An 18,715-nucleotide genomic window follows, 5' to 3' on the forward strand; every position below is an offset into this window, starting at 1 on the left:
TAGGGAAATTTGGTCACATGGCGAAGCAAGAAACGGAATGTGGTTGCAAGGAGCAGTGCTGAGGCAGAATATAGGGCTATGCCTAATAGAGTTTGTGAGATACTATGGTTGAAGAGAATTCTTGATGAGCTGCGGATGCCGATGAACATGCCAATGAAGTTGTATTGTGACAACAAAGCTGCCATAAGTATTGCACAAAATCCAGTACAACATGATCGCATGAAGCATGTGGAGATTGACAGACACTTCATAAACGAGAAGATTGATAGTGGAGTTGTTTGCATGCCTTTTGTTCCTACTACTCAACAAATAGCTATATCTTCACCAAAGGACTTTTCAGAACTAGTTTTGAGCTCTTTAAGAGCAAGTTGGGCATGATAGATATCTACGCTCCAACTTGAGGGGGAGTGTTGGATTTCTAGGAAATAAATTAGGAAATTCAATTTTTGAAAATAAAATCTGAAACTACTATTTCAGATTTTAGTAGTTTCTGTTTCCTGTTTTCTAGCCTAGAGTTTTGCTGATTTGATTTGCTGATTTTGTGGGCTTCCTGATTTGGCGGCCTTCCTCTACTATTTATCTTGTAATAATCTCTCTTGAAAGATAAGAAGACTGAATATTTTTCTTCTTAAAAAAACCTTCACAAATTAACTTTCAACTAACTATGCATCTCATTTTAGGAAATTTATAACCAAGAAATATGGCATTTATATTGTAGAATGAATTTTGAGTTGCTGAGCTAAGTAACAGGCTTTCCAAAATATATAATCTAGATGCAAGCAATTGAAAGCTCCAACTTCAGGAAATACGATGTACCTGGATACAAGAGGAAATAAGTGATGACAAATCCTTCTTCAAATTGTCTCGAATAATTCCAAATATCTTCTCCACATAAGCAGTGAGCTGCTGCTTAAAAAGCAAAGCTGGATATTTGGCCTCAACCTGGCCTACAACGGAAAGGTTGCTAGAAGATGCTCGGAATCCCTGAGAAAATATAAACAGATAACATATATTTATGTATTTTTCAAGTTTTATTTAAGAAAAGTTACATACTGTACTATTAAACAGATGTTACAGAAGAATTTTAGTCATTCAATCATCTATTGGTTTTACTTAACAATCATTTCTGTGCAATCTTTTACAAAGAACAGACACCATAAAATTATAAATGAATGAATCAATATGAAATTCTTTACTTGGGTCATCCTTTCAAACAATGATGTTGCAGGGGGTGGTTTCGGTGCACCAGTAGCTTTCAAACTCCGTTGAAGCAAGGACAATAATGCAGACGTATTAGATAGCCAATAAGCCATATGATTGTTATTATCCTGGTTCTGCAGAAAAAGTGTTAGAATTGAGATGATTATTCCCGATTCTAGGACTCAAAATGAAAGATAAAACAAGCCTACTTGGAAAACTAAGCAGGATGAAATTTTCTTCTCTTTTTTTCCTGAACAAACTTTTATTAAACAGCCAAACCAGCAGCCAACAAGATGGAAAACCTCAAAAAATTCTTTACTTTTGTAACAAGGTAAATCAGTGTGAAAAATTAAGAGCGAGCAAAACCATCTAAGTTTACAGTTAATTGAGACATTAATATAAACGGCCTTTTCTTTTGTGCTCAGACTCTTTAAACCTTTGAGATCCATAACCATACCAAAGACAGGCAAACATAGCACATTGATTGAACTCTTACCCCTCAAACTAAAAGTACAGTTCTTCAAACAGGGAAAATAAAGATCTTAAGAGCATCTAAAGCATCAAACTTGAATTGAACAAAAAGAGGGGAAAATAGGAGAGAAGGCCCATCTTGCCCCACCCCACTGCCTGTGTTTAAAATTCTTGATCCAATTGAGCATTATATGAGTACTATTTTGATGCTTTGCCAGAGGGGGAGGGGGAGGGGGAGAGTAGCAGTTCTCAGGGGAATAATCTTCTGATAATTCTCCTACTACAGAATTTACAAATTATTGTATAATTCTTAAGTTGTTGGAAAGGAACAATTATTGTGTAATGCAAATCAAGTTACCTGTATTGCAGCACCAATCATCTGGATAAGACGATCAAATACGCTAGTTCTTTCTGCTTCAAACGATTTCCAGTGGAGAAGACATTTGTATATTGTAAACGTGGCAACAGGTTTTCCTTGATAGAACCCAAGATCTTGAGTCACACATTTGACAAGAGCATCTACGTTTTCCTGCAGCAGAAGATTCCAAGATTAAAATGAATTTATTTGAACTTCAACGTAACCCCCTATTGGTAGTTTAGGGCACGAGTGGGAAAGAAAAGAAAGTTAAACTTAAATCTCATTTCCTGTGTTCTTCTGATTCCAAAAGATGAAAAACTCAATTCAACTATGCCAAGTGTATTGGACATTGCGCGGACTTCTTTTTCTTTTTTCTTCTCTTCATCCACTACACTAGACAAACCCAATCACGTATGTCGGGTCTGTCTCTAGTTATAAATTAATGTAATCCCTAAATCTTAGGACCCGGTAAATGCAGCTATATTATCATACTGACTAACTTATCTTCTTCTCTAACTCATTTGTAAAATAATATTTCAATGCTGCTAGCTAGACAAGATTACGCTCCTCTCAGAATGTCACCATAATGGAACAAATTTAGAAGTAATTACTACAACACTTTCAGCGAACTTATGTGTTTTATCTTTTGGACAATCCAGTTGGAGAAGTGTCAGATAATAGATGCATCAAATTATCCCACATCTTAAACCATATTGTGTCACCTCCAATGGTTGTACTCCACACATAACAAATTGTCCATGTATTTCCCAAACAACAAAATTTTCATAACCAAGATTTTAGTTTCTTCTTATTCAAGCCTTTCATCAACAATTAAAGGGAGAAAAAGAGAAAAGCAAATGAAGCAACATAGAATATTAAGAAAGAAAATTCTATTTTTTCTTGACACATACTTGCTGCCTTTCAATCTGGGATCTCCTCAACTTATTATCCGATTCGGTACCAAACTGTTTTGTGGGTGTTGCACTTTGTGGTTCCTGTAGAGAAGAGCTACTTCTAGTGAAAAGGGAAACATTTGATGCACAAATTATGTAGGTAACAATGAAAAGATATTATCAAAATAAATTACACTAGTTGTACTTGCTTCACTTACATGATAACCATTCTCCGAAGGCTGTAAATGTCCCGACATTTTTCTAGCAGGTGAATTCAACAATGCTTGGTGCCTCAGAATTTGGTCTTCAGCTTCAATATCAGAAAGTTTTTCTTCAAGCCTGTGATAGAGGCAAGAATTCAGAAGAGAATTATCAAGCACGAGTGTTGTATGAAAGATATAATTTCTAGCTTCCATTAAACATCACATAAAGATCAAAGTTGTATGACATGATTTGAAAGGACAAAATAGTCACTTTAACAACCTCTGCATATCTGTCTTCAACTGAATTATCTTTGTCTCTGCGTCCAAAGCCTGCTTCAACCGCTCTTCACTAAGCTTGTTAGTTTCTTCATATTTTTTTTCCGTTTCATCGATTTTCTTTTCAAGTGAACTTACCAAAGCCTGCAAAGTGTCAGAAAGCAACATACGAACAAAGTCAAATTGAAAACTATAATTCCATAGCTATACATTTTAAATGCCCTATAAACCATATTATAAGACAAGTTCTAATCAAGAAGGAAAAAAAATACTAGATTCCTAGCAACCTTGAGCTCTTCATTTTCAGCAGTAAGCTTATTAACCATTTCATGATCAATAACTGCGACTTCTTGTATGACAGGGATTTGCTCAGCTGCTTTCTTTGCAGCCTCACGTTCCTTAATAAGCAGCTCTTTAGTTTCTTGAAATTGAAGTTGCATCTCTTTCAAAGTAGACTGCAACTTTGCATTTTCCTTTGTTTTGGCTTCCTCCAAGTCGGCCTACACAGAATGAAATGGATACAACAATTAAAAACAAGCACCACCATAAAGCAACAAAAAACTATCCAGAACAATGACATAAGAAGCACATCAAAAGACAAAAGCCAGCGATACAGAATCATGGCATACAGAATCTCTCTCTCTCTTTCTTACTCTCTCCATCTCTACCCCTTAATTCTATTTGGAAGTCAAAAGACAAACATTTTAATATAAAAGGACAGAGTGCATTAATATAAATAGAAACCTGTTAAAACAAAAGGTTATAACCAACAGAAATTTTCTTGTTGCCTTAAAGACAATATATATAGTAATATAATGGGCCTGAAGTTAACTTCAAACAGGAAGTCCAAACATATAATTGAAAGGCCAAAAAAATGTATAAGAAAATATGAACTTAAAAGCATTCACCCACACAACTCCATATAAAAATTAACCTCGCATGTGTACGCCATTTGTAAAATATTGCGGAAGTTGCTCTAAGTTAATACTCAACAAATTATTTAGGTTCAATTACATGAGTTTCATTTCACTTCCATCCACCAAGGGCCAGAGCTTTAATTAAACCACACGTTGTCATGTCTTTCCATGCTATCTGAACCATGTTAATTTTGGTATGTCTCTATTAGCAGATATGATAGCCACGATTTATGAAATGACTTACCATATTAACAGAGATTTGATAGCCACAAATCATGGCATAGAATATGTTGTGATTTGATTTAGATTTGATTTAATTTCCTTTCTTGTAATATGAGCATGTGCTCTTTTTATCTATAAATACTAGAGCTGTGAATAAATGATTTATCTCATTCAAGCCTTTACACAATTCTCTCAATGTTCTTCTTCTTATATTTCTACTGTTTCTTTCCCTATCATTATCCACTAGTGAACGGCAAAAAGGAAAATTGTTGTTATCACCGGCTATGTTGTTTATCTTGGATGCAATTTCAGAAGAAAGGTATGTGTGAATATTTGAGGTCAATTGTTCACTGTCCGGAAAGATATAAGCATTTCTTGTTTTGGATTTTAAAGTAGATATCAATTATTAAGGAATTTACTGAAATCTTTTTCTTTTTTTTTTTTCCTGAAATCTCATTGAGCACGATCCTTGTTTGTTCTAGCTGGACTCGGTTTCCAAGGCCACTATCATATGAAAACCTCCAATAAGAAATGATCAATTTTGAGGTTTGCTCTAGCCCTACAAAAAAAAAATAATAATAATAATAATATATAAAAAGGCCACATAGCAGTATCATAATCTCTTTCTCAAGACTAGATGACATAGATCTTGCAATCAAACAAGATACTCCATCATTTCTCGAGGGCCTTCATTATGCGAGGACTGAAAGAATACATTAACTGGCCATAGAAGGTGAATCCTTATATCTCATAAACCCCTTCAAGGGAGGGCGCAAAGGTCCTTTGAGATACAATCGTTTTAATCCAGGGATCATGAGCCCACAAGAATGTTCAGATGAACCAACTTAAGTGGACTCTAAGATGAACCAACTCGAAGATAATTTTAGCTAAGAGAGGAGCGCTCACTCTCTTCCATCTTAGAGGACAAAACTAATCCCCATCAAGTGAATTATGACAGTGTTGGTTGTTATCATTTTAATTTATAAGAAACAAGGAAAGAAACAAGATTTTATACGAAAACAGTATAAAGAGAAAAGGGCTAATTGTTGTTCCTTTTCCACTTGCTTATTATTTCCAATAAGTTAGCCCGAAAAAACAAAATCAAAGAGAAAATGTTACTTTAGTATCCTTTGTTACGTATGTGTCTCCCAAGTTTAAGAAATCTTAATTATAGCAAAACAAATGAGAAATCCATAAATTGAAAGCTCTTCTTGTCATGGAAAGGACACTGTTGTCAAACGTGCAGGCCCGTTTCAGAAAAGAAGAGAGAGACCTTGCTAAGTATAACACAACCAAAGGTAACCACTGCTAGTAGACATGGTAAGTGAATAGTGTCATAGACCTAGGTAATCTTGAGGCATGCAGCAACCAAGTTGCATCTAGGGTGTTAATAAAAATGGCAATTAGGTCAAAACCAACTTAATTATGAGGTATTAATAAATCACATGCCAATCACAGATGATAAGAAATAGAAAAGGAAAAAACAGTTCAAAATTTTCACACACACTTCCTGTTCTCCAAGGTTGAAACCTAGCTCAAAATCAAAATTTTGTTTGTTGGTCTCTCCCTGTGTAATCTTACAAGCGTAAATCACACATATTTTTTTAAGATTTTGCCTCAGATGAAACTAAATGGAAAAAATGCGGAAGAGAAGAGGTGACTAGCTTAAATGACTAAAAATGCATATAAACATATGCCTAAATACAATTATGTGAAGAAACAACCAACATCAGAGAGTTTTTTTTTTTTTTTTTTTTCACAATACAATCACTTTTCATATACATGTAAGCCATGACCCAAGTTAAATGGACCAATCTAGAATGTGTAAGGTACACGTGTCAAAAGATACTCAGACATGGGTATAGGATATGTTTCTGATACAGCAGGTTAAACACGCACCTAACAATTATATCAAATGATAAAAGTACGGTATATAATTGTACATAAATCTGTCCACCATATACAAGAACGTTATATAATTGTATATAGAACTCTTCATGAAGATCATTTTCTTACATGATTACTTCAAAATGATTGAAGTGCTTATGCTGAACACTATGTTATTTGAAAACATTATTAAATCCCAGTACCCTTGAATTTGGAGATTTAATATATCCAACACTTACACATACCCACTTGCCTGAGTCCACGTAAAAAAGTCAATGACATTACAATTTGCAGAAACAATGAAAAACATGTGCCCAAAAAACATGTACTCCAAAACAATTCATTATCCAATGAGCCATATTTGTCCATATTAGACTAACAAATGCGTTTCAAACAACACGCAAATCTAAAATTTATGGTCACATAATAGTGATACTGTTAACAAATATAATACCACGATTTATGATATGACTTATCATAATAGCAGAGATTTGACTATGCATATGTTAGCATATATAATACCACGATTTATGGTATGACTTACCATAATAGCAGAGATTTGACTATGCTATAGAATCACTATTAACAAATATAATACCACGATTTATGGTATGACTTACCATAATAGCAGAGATTTGACTATGCATATGTTAGCATATATAATACCACGATTTATGGTATGACTTACCATAATAGCAGAGATTTGACTATGCTATAAAATATGCCATAGAATATGCTTTAGAATAAGTTGTGATTTGATTTTGATTTTTATTTAGTTTCCTTTCTTGTAATATGAGCATGTGCTCATTTTATCTATAAATACTAGAGCTGTGAATGAGTAATTCATATCATTCAAGCCTTTACACAATTTCTCATTTCTCTTCTTTTTATATATTTCTACTTGGTATCAGAGCCATTACCTTTCCACACCTTTCAGTAGCCTTGCTACTTGTGAGACAGCTACCTTAGCCTGTTTATGACATTGTGTGACGTTGCCTACACATGTTTTCCTGTGTTGTTATTTTGTGATCGAAAACAGGTATTTGTTAAGTTTTACAATTTCTTTTTCACTATTCTAGGGTTGGGTAAATTGGGATAGTTGGTTTCCAACACCTAGAAGGGCTTGGGTAAAAAAAAATTGGTCTACAAAGAGGTTCCGAATATTAAGAAGGAGCTGTCTGGCTATATGTAAGCGGGCAACGCTCCTTAAAAAAGGTATGTATTTGGATTTTTCGGGAATGGTCTGAGGAGACATTGTAATTGTTTATGGTCTGAGGAGACCTTTTGATTTATTAACAGAATTTGTGGTGTGTTTGGAGTTTTTTATTGTCGTGTGACAGATTATGGCAGTTCGGGTTCCCAACCTTTCAGGAACTTCATCATCCCAGTCAGTTCAAAGCACTACCACTGGTCCTCCTCTGGGACGACAACGTGGACGGTGTGACCATTGCGGAAAAATTGGTCACATCAAATCTCGTTGTTATGCTCTACATAGACGTCCACCGCAACACAAACAACAGCCTCGATCCTCTGCACATTCTGTTACACAACCAGTCTCGTTGTCAACTCCTGACAACCCTGTCTCTACATCTTTTGCCACAGTTACCTTGACTCAAGCTGATTTGGACAAGTTCAAGCAATTCTTCAACCAAATGGAGGCATCATCTCAGCCAACCTCCACTTATGCCCACTCAAGTACTATTGCGTCTGCACATAGCGCATCTACATCTTCAAAACCATGGATCATTGATTCTGGTGCTTCAGACAATATGACTGGTATGTCCTCACTCTTCCAATCTTATAATATCTGCTCTGGCCAACGCAAGGTCCGCCTTACGGATGGATCTCCATCTTCCATTGCTGGGAAGGGTCACATATCAATTACTCCTTCATTAACTTTGTCAAATACACTTCATGTTCCAAAATTGACTACAAATCTTATTTCTGTTAGTAGCGTTACCAAACAATTAAATTGTAGTGTAACGTTCTTTCCCTCTCATTGTATTTTTCAAGATCTGTTGTCGAAACAGACGATTAGCAGTGGGCATGAAGTGGACGGTTTATACATGTTGGATGCTCCTTTGTCACCTCAAGCACATTCAGCTTCATTTTCTAATATTGTTTCATCTAATAAAGCCCAGCTTATGCGTTGGCACATGCGTTTAGGACATATTTCTTTTGGTTATTTGAAACATTTATTTCCTTCCTTATTTTGTAACGTGGTAGTGTCAGATTTATCTTGTGAAACATGTCACATGGCTAAACATGTTCGTTCCAATTATCCTGCTAGTAATAAATCTGCTTTAACACCTTTTGATCTTGTTCATTCAGATGTGTGGGGTCCTCGCCCAGTTACTTCTAGTCTTAGATTTCGCTATTTCGTGTTATTCACTGATGATCATAGTCGTGTTACTTGGGTTTATCTTATGAAAACCAAAAATGAGGTATACACCATTTTTAAAAATTTTATGACAATGGTTCAGACTCAATATGGTCGTACCATTAAAAAATTCAGATCTGACCAGAATTTGGGATTGAGCATCAGATGGCTAATGTTAAAACTCCTCAACAGAATGGTCATTCTGAGAGAAAGAATCGCCACATCCTTGACTTAGCCAGAGCAATCTGCATTGGCATGAATGTTCCCCAGTAATTTTGGGGAGATGTAGTTCTTACCGCTATATACATCATTAATAGGACTCCTCCTAGGATTCTTAACTTTGCAGCCCCACTCTCAATCTTACATCCCAATTCATCCCTTTTTTTTATTCCTCCGCGAGTCTTAGGGTGTGTGTGCTTTGTTCAGCAGTTGGGGGCAGACTCGTACAAAGCTTGACCCCAAGGCTTTGAAGTGTGTGTTTTTGGGCTATTCTCACTCTCAAAAAGGTTATAGGTGTTACCATCCTCCCAGTCGTCGGCGATTTATATCCATGGATGTTTCTTTCTTTGAGCATACACCATACTATACTGGTTCAGTTGGTTCTCAGAGTGAATGGTTCCCATTGAATATAATGGATGATCACCTTCTTCCGTCTTCAACTCCTCTACCATTACCTGTTTCTTCTTCTATGATTCCTCCTCGTGATACCCCTCCAACAGGGGGAATTGTTCCTTTCTCACAGGTTTATAGTCGAAGACGACAGATCCAAGCTTTTACTCCCACGATCGACTGCCCTATTCCTTCGGCACTAGATCCACCTTCTCCAGCTATTGTTTCACTTGATGATCGCCCCATTGCTCTTCGAAAGGGTAAACGTTCTTGTACATACCCTATTTCTAATTTTGTTTCTGATTATGCTCTCTCACCCTCCTATCGGAGTTTTCTTGTTTATGTTGCCTCGGTTCCTGTTCCTTTTAGTGTTGCAGATGCATTAGCACAACCTCAATAGCGTGATGCTATGACAGAAGAACTACAAGCACTTGAGAAAAATCAGACTTGGGACATGGTTCCGCTTCCTATTGGACGAAAGGTTGTAGGTTGTCGTTGGGTGTTTATAGTTAAGCATAATCCAGATGGGTCAGTTGCTCGTTACAAGACCCGATTGGTTGCCAAGGGTTATTCTCAAACTTATGGCATAGATTATCAGGAGACTTTTGCCCCTGTTACCGCCAAGATGAATACCATCCGTGTATTATTTTCCGTTGCTGCAATTCGATCTTGGCCTCTATTTCAATTAGATGTAAAGAATGTCTTTCTCAATGGTGGTTTGCAGGAGGAGGTGTACATGGTTCCTCCTCCGGGCTTTCATTCTCCTGCTCATTCTGGTATGGTATATCGTCTTCGTCGCTCTCTGTATGGCCTCAAGCAATCTCCTCGAGCTTGGTTTGATCGCTTTGGCACTGCTATGCTCAAGTTTGGTATCCATCAAAGTGCAACTGATCATACCTTGTTTTTACGTCATTCCGGCGGTAAAACAGTTGCTCTCATTGTGTATGTCGATGATATTGTTCTTACCGGCGATGATACTACCGGAATTAATGAGGTTAAGAGCTATCTTGGCCGTCAGTTTGAGATTAAGGATCTTGGTCCCCTACGGTACTTCTTGGGCATTGAGGTGGCTCGCTCCAAGACTGGCATTTTCATCTCTCAATGCAAGTATGTTCTTGACTTGCTTTCTGCTTCCGGTCAGCTTGGCGCTCATCCTGCTGATACTCCGATTGAGCAGAATCATTGGTTAGCTAATTCTGAGGGGGAGTTATTGTCAAATCTTGGTCAGTATCAACGACTTGTGGGGAAGCTCATCTATTTATCCATGACTCGACTTGAAATTGCTTATGCCGTGAGTGTCGTGAGTCAATTCATGCACTCACCTCGTGCCCCTCACCTTGATGCAGCTATTCGGATCCTTCGCTACTTAAAAGGGTGTCCAGGCTATGGTATTTTGTTTGCCAATCATGGTCACTTACGTGTTGAAGCTTGGACAGATGCTAATTATGCAGGATCGATTTCAGATAGGAGGTCTACTTCAGGTTATTGTACCACTATTGGTGGTAACTTGGTTACTTGGCGCAGCAAGAAGCAGGATGTTGTCTCTTGATCTAGTGTAGAGGCAGAGTATAGGGCTATGGCTCTTGGGGTAGGTGAGTTGCTTTGGCTGAAAACCTTGATGACAAACTTGTGCCTTCCAGTGTCGCTTCCATTTTCACTCTACTGCGACAACAAGTCTGCCATTAGCATAGCAGCAAATCCCGTTCAGCATGACAGGACTAAGCATATAGAGGTGGACCGTCACTTCATTCAAGAGAAGATCATCTCTGGTCAAATTTGCACTCCATTTGTCCCAAGCTCTCAGCAGCTTGCAGACATTCTTACAAAGGGCGTCAGCAAGATTGTGTTTGAGAATGCATTGTCCAAGTTGGGCGTTTCAGATATCCATGCACCAACTTGAGAGGGAATGTTAACATATATAATACCACGATTTATGGTATGACTTACCATAATAGCAGAGATTTGACTATGCATATGTTAGCATATATAATACCACGATTTATGGTATGACTTACCATAATAGCAGAGATTTGACTGTGCTATAGAATATGCCATAGAATATGCTTTAGAATAAGTTGTGATTTGATTTTGATTTTTATTTAGTTTCCTTTCTTGTAATATGAGCATGTGCTCATTTTATCTATAAATACTAGAGCTGTGAATGAGTAATTCATATCATTCAAGCCTTTACACAATTCTCTCCTTTCTCTTCTTTTTATATATTTCTACTGATACTGATGCCAACTCTAAGAAGTCAAGGAAAGAATTCAAGAACAAAGCATGCTTGGGATATTTTTTAATATGCTTGCATCCTTTCAAGTGATCTAGATAAACACGAAAACAAATAACATTTTGACAAATATAATGACATGCAGCAAAGTTGTAAAGAACATATTTACTCTCATGCGTTTCTCCAACTTCAGTCGCCATGTTAGCTCTTCAACTTCTTTTTCCAGCTTTGTTTTGGCAGCTTGGAGAACACCGGTTTCCTTAGCAGCCTACAGATAGACAAGAAATATCATAATCTTCAGACATATATAATATTAGCAAAAGCACCTACCGAGAAAATTGATAATAAATGAATAAGAAAGAGCTCAAGGAACAAAAGTTAACCACCTCCAGGTTCATCAATTTACAGAAAGAAAATGAAAAACAAAGTCAGCAACAAATTACATAACCAAACACTAGTAGTCTCCCATGTGGATGAGTTTGCATGACCAGAGGGCAAAGATGGCCAAACAAATTTATCTCAATAAAGTAACCTCAGACCAGGGGTCAATGCTAAACCCTTTATCCTTCTTTAGAACATGGTCATATTTCCTGAATTTATCAATTTCTATGCCAAACAATGTAAATAATTATATGGCAAGTAAAATTTTGAAACAATATTGCCAGATATGGCAAAAATTTACAGAGGAGGACAAATTGACTGGAAAGATTGAAGAGATTAAAAACTTAGCTATGAAATATCACAGGCTAGACAAGCAAGAAAACCTCACCATTTTAAGATTCCGCAGTTCTCTGCGCGCCACTCTTACTCTCCAGGCGCATTGAGTAGCAATTGCCGCTTTCTTGATCCTCAAATAATGAAGCCGGACTAAGTATTGTCGGCATTGACACTGTTATAGACATTGTTTTATTCAGAAGTCAAAAATTACATAGAACATGAAAGCAACTCAAACCCATGAAGGCAGCAATGAACAGAACAAAATTTTCCTCAGTGAACTTCAAACAAGACAAAGCCAAGACTACTAAGATTTTGTAAGTTGGGGTGGAAGTAAGTTGAAGAGGCACACTTCTGATATTCGATTTTTGAACTGTAGCATGTACTATAGGAGTCGTTATTAATAGTGCATGAATAGAAGAAGGATTCAAGATTATTAATGCAGTATAAATTGAAATTTGCACTCACTAAAAAAAAAAAAAAAGCCAAATTGTATTACTACTAAAAGGTGGAAATTTTCGAGCACACTGTAATCTCGAAACTCATACGCACCAAAAGATGAGAGGCCCTGTATTTTCTTCTTACCAAAGCCTAAATCCATGATTGCATTACCTTGTTTTTCTTCCAATTTCTGATTTGTCTTATTTTTATTGCAACCCTGTTTGGCTCATGTAATTGGTTTAGCCATTGAACTTTTAAAATGAATGATTATAGGTCAAGCACTTCTCGCTCTAAAAATTGTCAACCAACTATGTCCAACATTCATCAGGACAGTTATAGAAAATCCACTTTTATCTAATTAAATGAGTGCAGAAGTACAAGGGTGTTATGGTATATTGTTATTTATAATCTATCATCTTCAGAAAGGTTGTACTCTTATATTATTTCAACTTTTAATTCTCTTCTCTATGGTTTTACATACAATCATGGGAAACAAGCACATTTGGGTAGAGAAAATCACAATCGTGCACACATCCAGCTGTGTTCCCGAGTCTGGATTTTCAATAGAAACAATGTTTAGCATGTAAATGTTTAAATGCGATTCCATATTCACAAATCAAAGGAAAGTAATTTAACAAAAAAAAATTACCATAGAAGGTAAAATATGATCTTCGAAAAGTGGGGGAGATTCTGTTAAGATTTGTGGAGTTTCACGAGTCACAACTGCCTATTGCTTACGAATTCAGTAATTGTGGGGAGAGAGGGAGGAGGGGGGGCGTGAAAATCACTACCATCACCTATCTGGTGATGCAGCTGGGCTTTTACGACAGTATTGATTGGCTTTTGGTTAATTTATTCCCAAGTATATAAAGGATATGAAAAGGCCAAAAAGAAAAGTAACATAAAGTCACATCTCTCATAACACCTACATATCAACTCAGTGGAACAATACCTGGATACGGATTGCCGCTTCACTTTGTTTTTTGAAGCGAAGCTCATCACGGGCAGTCATCCCACGCATACCTGTTTGAATATAAATAGCAGAAGAGCACAACAATGTGTAATGTTTCTGAGCAAGACACATGCGCATATCTTTCTGTATTCTCAAACAAGCAGCTTCTTTCCTCATACTCTCATAGCGATGGCGTGCAACTTCCCCTACAATCAGCACAGGGGAAAAATAACAAGTGAAAAGTCAGAATTTCAACTTGTTGGAACCAAATTTCAAACTTATAATCTCACAGCAGTCATCAAGATGCATACATCTTAAACAACTTAATACCTCTACACAGAGCTTCGATTTGTATGGCAGCCATCCGCAACAACATAAATTTTTTGCATCCGAAATATGAACGAACATTACTCTGGATAATGCATGCGGACCTTCCTAAGACCTCATTCCTACGAGCATCTAGTTCTGCCATCTGACCAGCTCTAAGAAAAACTTTTGTTTTACCAATCTGCAATATATTAATATCAATTAAACTGCCTCTGCAAAGCCTACTCAGAATAAATATTTGGATCGGGTAAAGGATAAAAAATAATGGTGTTGTGAAAATAATCTCCAATCAATACTGCTGTAACTGCTGTTAATAGGTGAAGCGTTTGTATCGGACACAACAGGACATCAATATGGGTATGGGATATTTGTCCGAATGCCTGATGTGAAATATACATAATAAGCATGTTCAACAAATACAGCAGAACATGTAGAATTTCCCCTGATGTCAAAGTAATTCAAAATGAGTAAAGCACTCATGTTGGAGGCTCTTCACAGACACATCATATTTGGTAGGGTAAGGAAAAAATATCTGATACTTTGACAACTGATCAGTTCCCTCGTGACCTAAAATCCAAGGATTAAATGAATTAACACCTATTAGCACACCAACACCCAACTATCATACCTAAGTTCATGTCCCAATCTATGCGTAAGTGACTGATGTTTCTGATGTCAGATACTAATACACTGATATTACAAAAAATAGTTAATTTAAGAATCATCTAACAACTACAAGTAAAACTCAGCATCAAATCATTTACAGAACAAGCTTAAATCTAAATGATGAAATATACCTGATAACCTTCAAGGCCCGCCTTCTCTAGAAGCTTCTTGGAAGCAGTGACCTCATTACAACTATTAATGAATACATTAATATAAAATAAAGTTAATACAGTTTCAAATGAATTTAATGCCACATAACCAAGTATAATATAGGAATATAAAGCACTTGATGAACTCCAGCAAAGTTAATGAGACTACCGTCCATCCAAAACACCAGGTGCTAGGATGCCGAAACGGCCAATGAATTCATCAAATGCTCTCCTAGTGGGATATCCAGCACAACTGATCCTAATTGCTTCCATAACTCCCTGGTGTGAGAAATATATCAAGTTCATAATCCAAGCAGATGAAACAAGTTTATCAGGAAGATGGTACACATGAAAAGACCTCCAGTGTTAAACTTACCCCACAACGGAGTTGTTGCAGTATATTAGAATTCTCAAAGATTGATGGCTTCAGAAGATTATTTGGCTTTACACAACGAATGTAGTGTGGCTCAGTGGCACTAAGTGTTTCAAGCAAAGCTTGCAATTGTTGCTGTATGAAGTACAAGAAAGGAATAAATCTCAAAAAGTGACAAACCAACAGACAGTTTGCTTTATTAGAACAAAGACAGACCTTAAACCGAGAACCTATCGATGAGAACTTTGATTTTGAAGATTCCTCAGATAAATGTGGGAACAGGCCTGACACAAAGGAGCACTTTGAAGCACTCAACAGGGCTTGATGTTCTGCAACAACATAGTCCTTGTTCTTATCCAAAAAGAAGTCAGTTTGATAAGTGACCTGAAATCAGAATCGTCTCCATAAAAAAATATACTAAGTTGTTATGTCTCCCTCAAGGTATGAAATTGACAAGTCTGGCAAACTACCCTGAGGAAAAGAAGATACTTACATCGCCGGCATAATGACGAATGGTGAAGTCCGTACTTGATAATTTTGGCTTGCTGAAACGTTTATGATCTTTGAATGTCTGGTATAGCTTTTGTGCGAATGTTTCATGTGTTGATCTTGGAAACATGCTACAAAGAAATAAGTCAGGATCTCAAATATGAAGCCAAATTTTTAATTAATAGCCTATTTGGACATCCTTGAATATAATTAACTTCATTCACAAGTTACACAGCAGATTAATGGACAAATCCTTCATCTTGAACAGAGCCATTTACAAAAATAAAAAACTTCAATGCATTTCTTCCTGCATGGTCACTTGTATGTTTCCTTCAAAGAAATTAAACAAGAGTTTTCACGATTATCATTTTCCCAGTTGCAACTATTCAATATGCTGAATTTCTACCTTTAAATGCTTTTTTAAAGTGAATGAGGCCATTCAGTTCGAGTGAACATCCAAACAGATCCTAATACTTTAAGGACTCGATAAATTTTTTATATGATAAAATAAAGGAAATAATGGTAATTTTTGTTTCAAATTCTGACATACCAAGCCTCGTCCAGAAGAGCAATGATGCCACCAGGTTTCTGAAGCAATAAAAGGATATATTAGATATGTGAAACACAAATGTACCACTAACAACAACAATAAGTTACATTATAATTAAACACCAGATCTCTTTCTTCTTCTGAAGAGAGCGACTAAGAGGAAAAGAAGCTATGTATATATAAAAACAAGAAAAAAGATTATGCTCAATTAAAACATGACTCCTATTACAAGCAACAGCTGTATAGCCAAAATTTAATAGAATCACAATGAAATAACTCCAAATTTTTGGGAGTGGGAAGTGAACATTAGTAAACTTGTCATCCTTAAATTTTTCCATGTCATGTCAGTTGACTCCAAAGACAGCAACATCCATTTTGCATCTCATTCTATCACAAGGTAGTTATGCCACATCTTATGCCCATGGTAAACGATGACACGCATTCCCCTGTCCTTGTTACAAAGATTTCTTTGTTTGCATACAGTTAGGTTACACAGGATAAATAACATGAAGAGACGGCACTAAAATCAAACAACAAGAGAAATATCAGAGAATGGCCATCAAATAGTCAGAAATTGATGATCTAGGACTATGATTTAGTGGTGAAGACAGAATTGCTAAAAAATGTAAGCCACTCAAAAAAAATAATATAGTTCTCTACATTCTGTCAAGAAGCTAGTAAAGGAGATAAAAAATAAATAAATAACTTCACACTTCCAGTTACATAAATAAATAAATAAGAAGAAAGAAAAGAAAGAAAAAAAGACAGATAAATCTAGGCTGAGTTCACTAATGTGAAACGTTTTTTGTTTTTGTTGTTGCAAGAAACAGAAACAAAATTTTGCTTTTCGGAGTGAAAACAAGAAAAGTGAAATGGCGTTTATTAACCTTTGTTGTTGCCACAATTTGGAAAACTGAAATCAGTAACAGTGTTTAGTAATACATTTTTGTTACAAGATGCACAATTATTTAAAAATATTTATTTTATTTTTTATTTTTTCATTTGTTCCATAAAGCCTTAAAATATGGAGAATGTATGCAATTCAATTATTTCACAAATATTAACAATAATTAATGCATGATATATTTACTTATCAAAAAATACTAATAATAATTAATGCATGATAATAAATATAATATCTAATTTAAAATCACAAATCTTAATAATACCCAATAAATAAGTATAAAATAAGATATACTAACACAAAAACGTTCATGTATACATTTATTATGTGATACATCACATATTAAGCATATAGTATATTATAATAAATAAAAAATATTAAATAATATATCCTATATGTAATAAAATATATAATGCATTATAATATTATAAATTAATTATAATTTAATATTTACATATAATATAATATAGATTTTTTTTTGATAAGTTACATATAATATAATATAGATATGATATATAATAATATAAATTAAATAAAAGTATAAGTATATAGTACTATAAAATAAATAAAAATAAATAATAAATCATAAATATTATTATCTCAAAAAATAATTTACACTATTATATAATATATTATTTATTAAACTATATTTATTATTAAATAAAATAATTTACATTATTATATAATATTTATATATTAAAAATATATTTTTTTATTAATAATTAATATGTAGCATTAATATATAACATGAATAATATGTATTTTGTTTGAAATGAATAGTGTTTGTATAGTAACAATAGTGAAAACGTTTTCAGCAGTGGAAACAACTTTTTTATATTTCCGCTTTTCTTCACAAAAAAGAGAAACGTTTTCGATTATAAAAAACGAAAACAAATTATTAAACATGATTTTTGTTTTTGTTTTGCCTTTTTGAGAGTTGGCAACAGAAAATAAGAAACGTTTCTCATTAGTGAACGCAATCTTAATAACTAACTACCTACACCAATCAAGGAAACAATTTCACATCTCCGTTCCATTTTCATCATAAAATTAGATCATTACACAGTCAGCTTATTTTGATACCTTACCTGATTTGAAATTGCATATCTGTATGTGTTGGTTTAGGTAATAAAGTTACATCCTCTCTAATAGCTTAAGCTTTTAGAATACGTAGATGGTGGTTAACATGGAATCAGAGCCAAAGGTCTCAAGTTCAAACCTCACCTCACGCTGATAATTAAAATTGAAAACACGTTTTGGACCAAAAAGGAGGCCACAAGTGAGGGGGTGTGTTAGAGGATCTAAATATTAAATACATCCTCTCTAACGGTTTAAGCTTTTAGAGTACGTAGATGGTGGTTAACAATATGGTTTTGAAGTTTAATGAAAATTTAATAGTTGTATAACTTAATTCACTTCTTGAGCTGTCAAACTTCAACCCACTTTCGAAGTAACTAAGTTAGATAGTTGATCCGAACTTCTGAGGATAGTGATGGGGTTTAAAA

At 35.2% G+C, this 18,715-nt stretch overlaps 1 protein-coding gene across 1 annotated transcript in view; it reads right to left on the minus strand.

The window, feature by feature from the left end:
• The window catches only part of LOC132274921 (myosin-8-like), a 50,033-nt gene that overhangs the window by 19,326 nt on the left and 11,992 nt on the right, over positions 1-18,715 (minus strand). Inside the window, exons 14-30 of the mRNA XM_059776286.1 lie at positions 16,308-16,345; positions 15,762-15,888; positions 15,485-15,652; positions 15,272-15,403; positions 15,065-15,174; positions 14,878-14,938; positions 14,084-14,261; positions 13,754-13,959; positions 12,416-12,535; positions 11,816-11,914; positions 3,689-3,901; positions 3,406-3,545; positions 3,141-3,261; positions 2,941-3,024; positions 2,030-2,200; positions 1,197-1,334; positions 817-984 (exon numbers count right to left, since the gene is read on the minus strand). Of these exons, the coding sequence (XP_059632269.1) occupies positions 817-984; positions 1,197-1,334; positions 2,030-2,200; positions 2,941-3,024; positions 3,141-3,261; positions 3,406-3,545; positions 3,689-3,901; positions 11,816-11,914; positions 12,416-12,535; positions 13,754-13,959; positions 14,084-14,261; positions 14,878-14,938; positions 15,065-15,174; positions 15,272-15,403; positions 15,485-15,652; positions 15,762-15,888; positions 16,308-16,345 (2,274 nt within the window). The remainder of the gene's footprint in view (positions 1-816; positions 985-1,196; positions 1,335-2,029; positions 2,201-2,940; positions 3,025-3,140; positions 3,262-3,405; positions 3,546-3,688; positions 3,902-11,815; positions 11,915-12,415; positions 12,536-13,753; positions 13,960-14,083; positions 14,262-14,877; positions 14,939-15,064; positions 15,175-15,271; positions 15,404-15,484; positions 15,653-15,761; positions 15,889-16,307; positions 16,346-18,715) is intronic.

The sequence above is a fragment of the Cornus florida genome, unplaced genomic scaffold (genome assembly GCF_030987335.1).
Source record: "Cornus florida cultivar Cherokee Brave unplaced genomic scaffold, ASM3098733v1 CherokeeBrave_3.0.0_Hap2_Chr09, whole genome shotgun sequence".
Lineage (NCBI taxonomy): Eukaryota > Viridiplantae > Streptophyta > Magnoliopsida > Cornales > Cornaceae > Cornus > Cornus florida.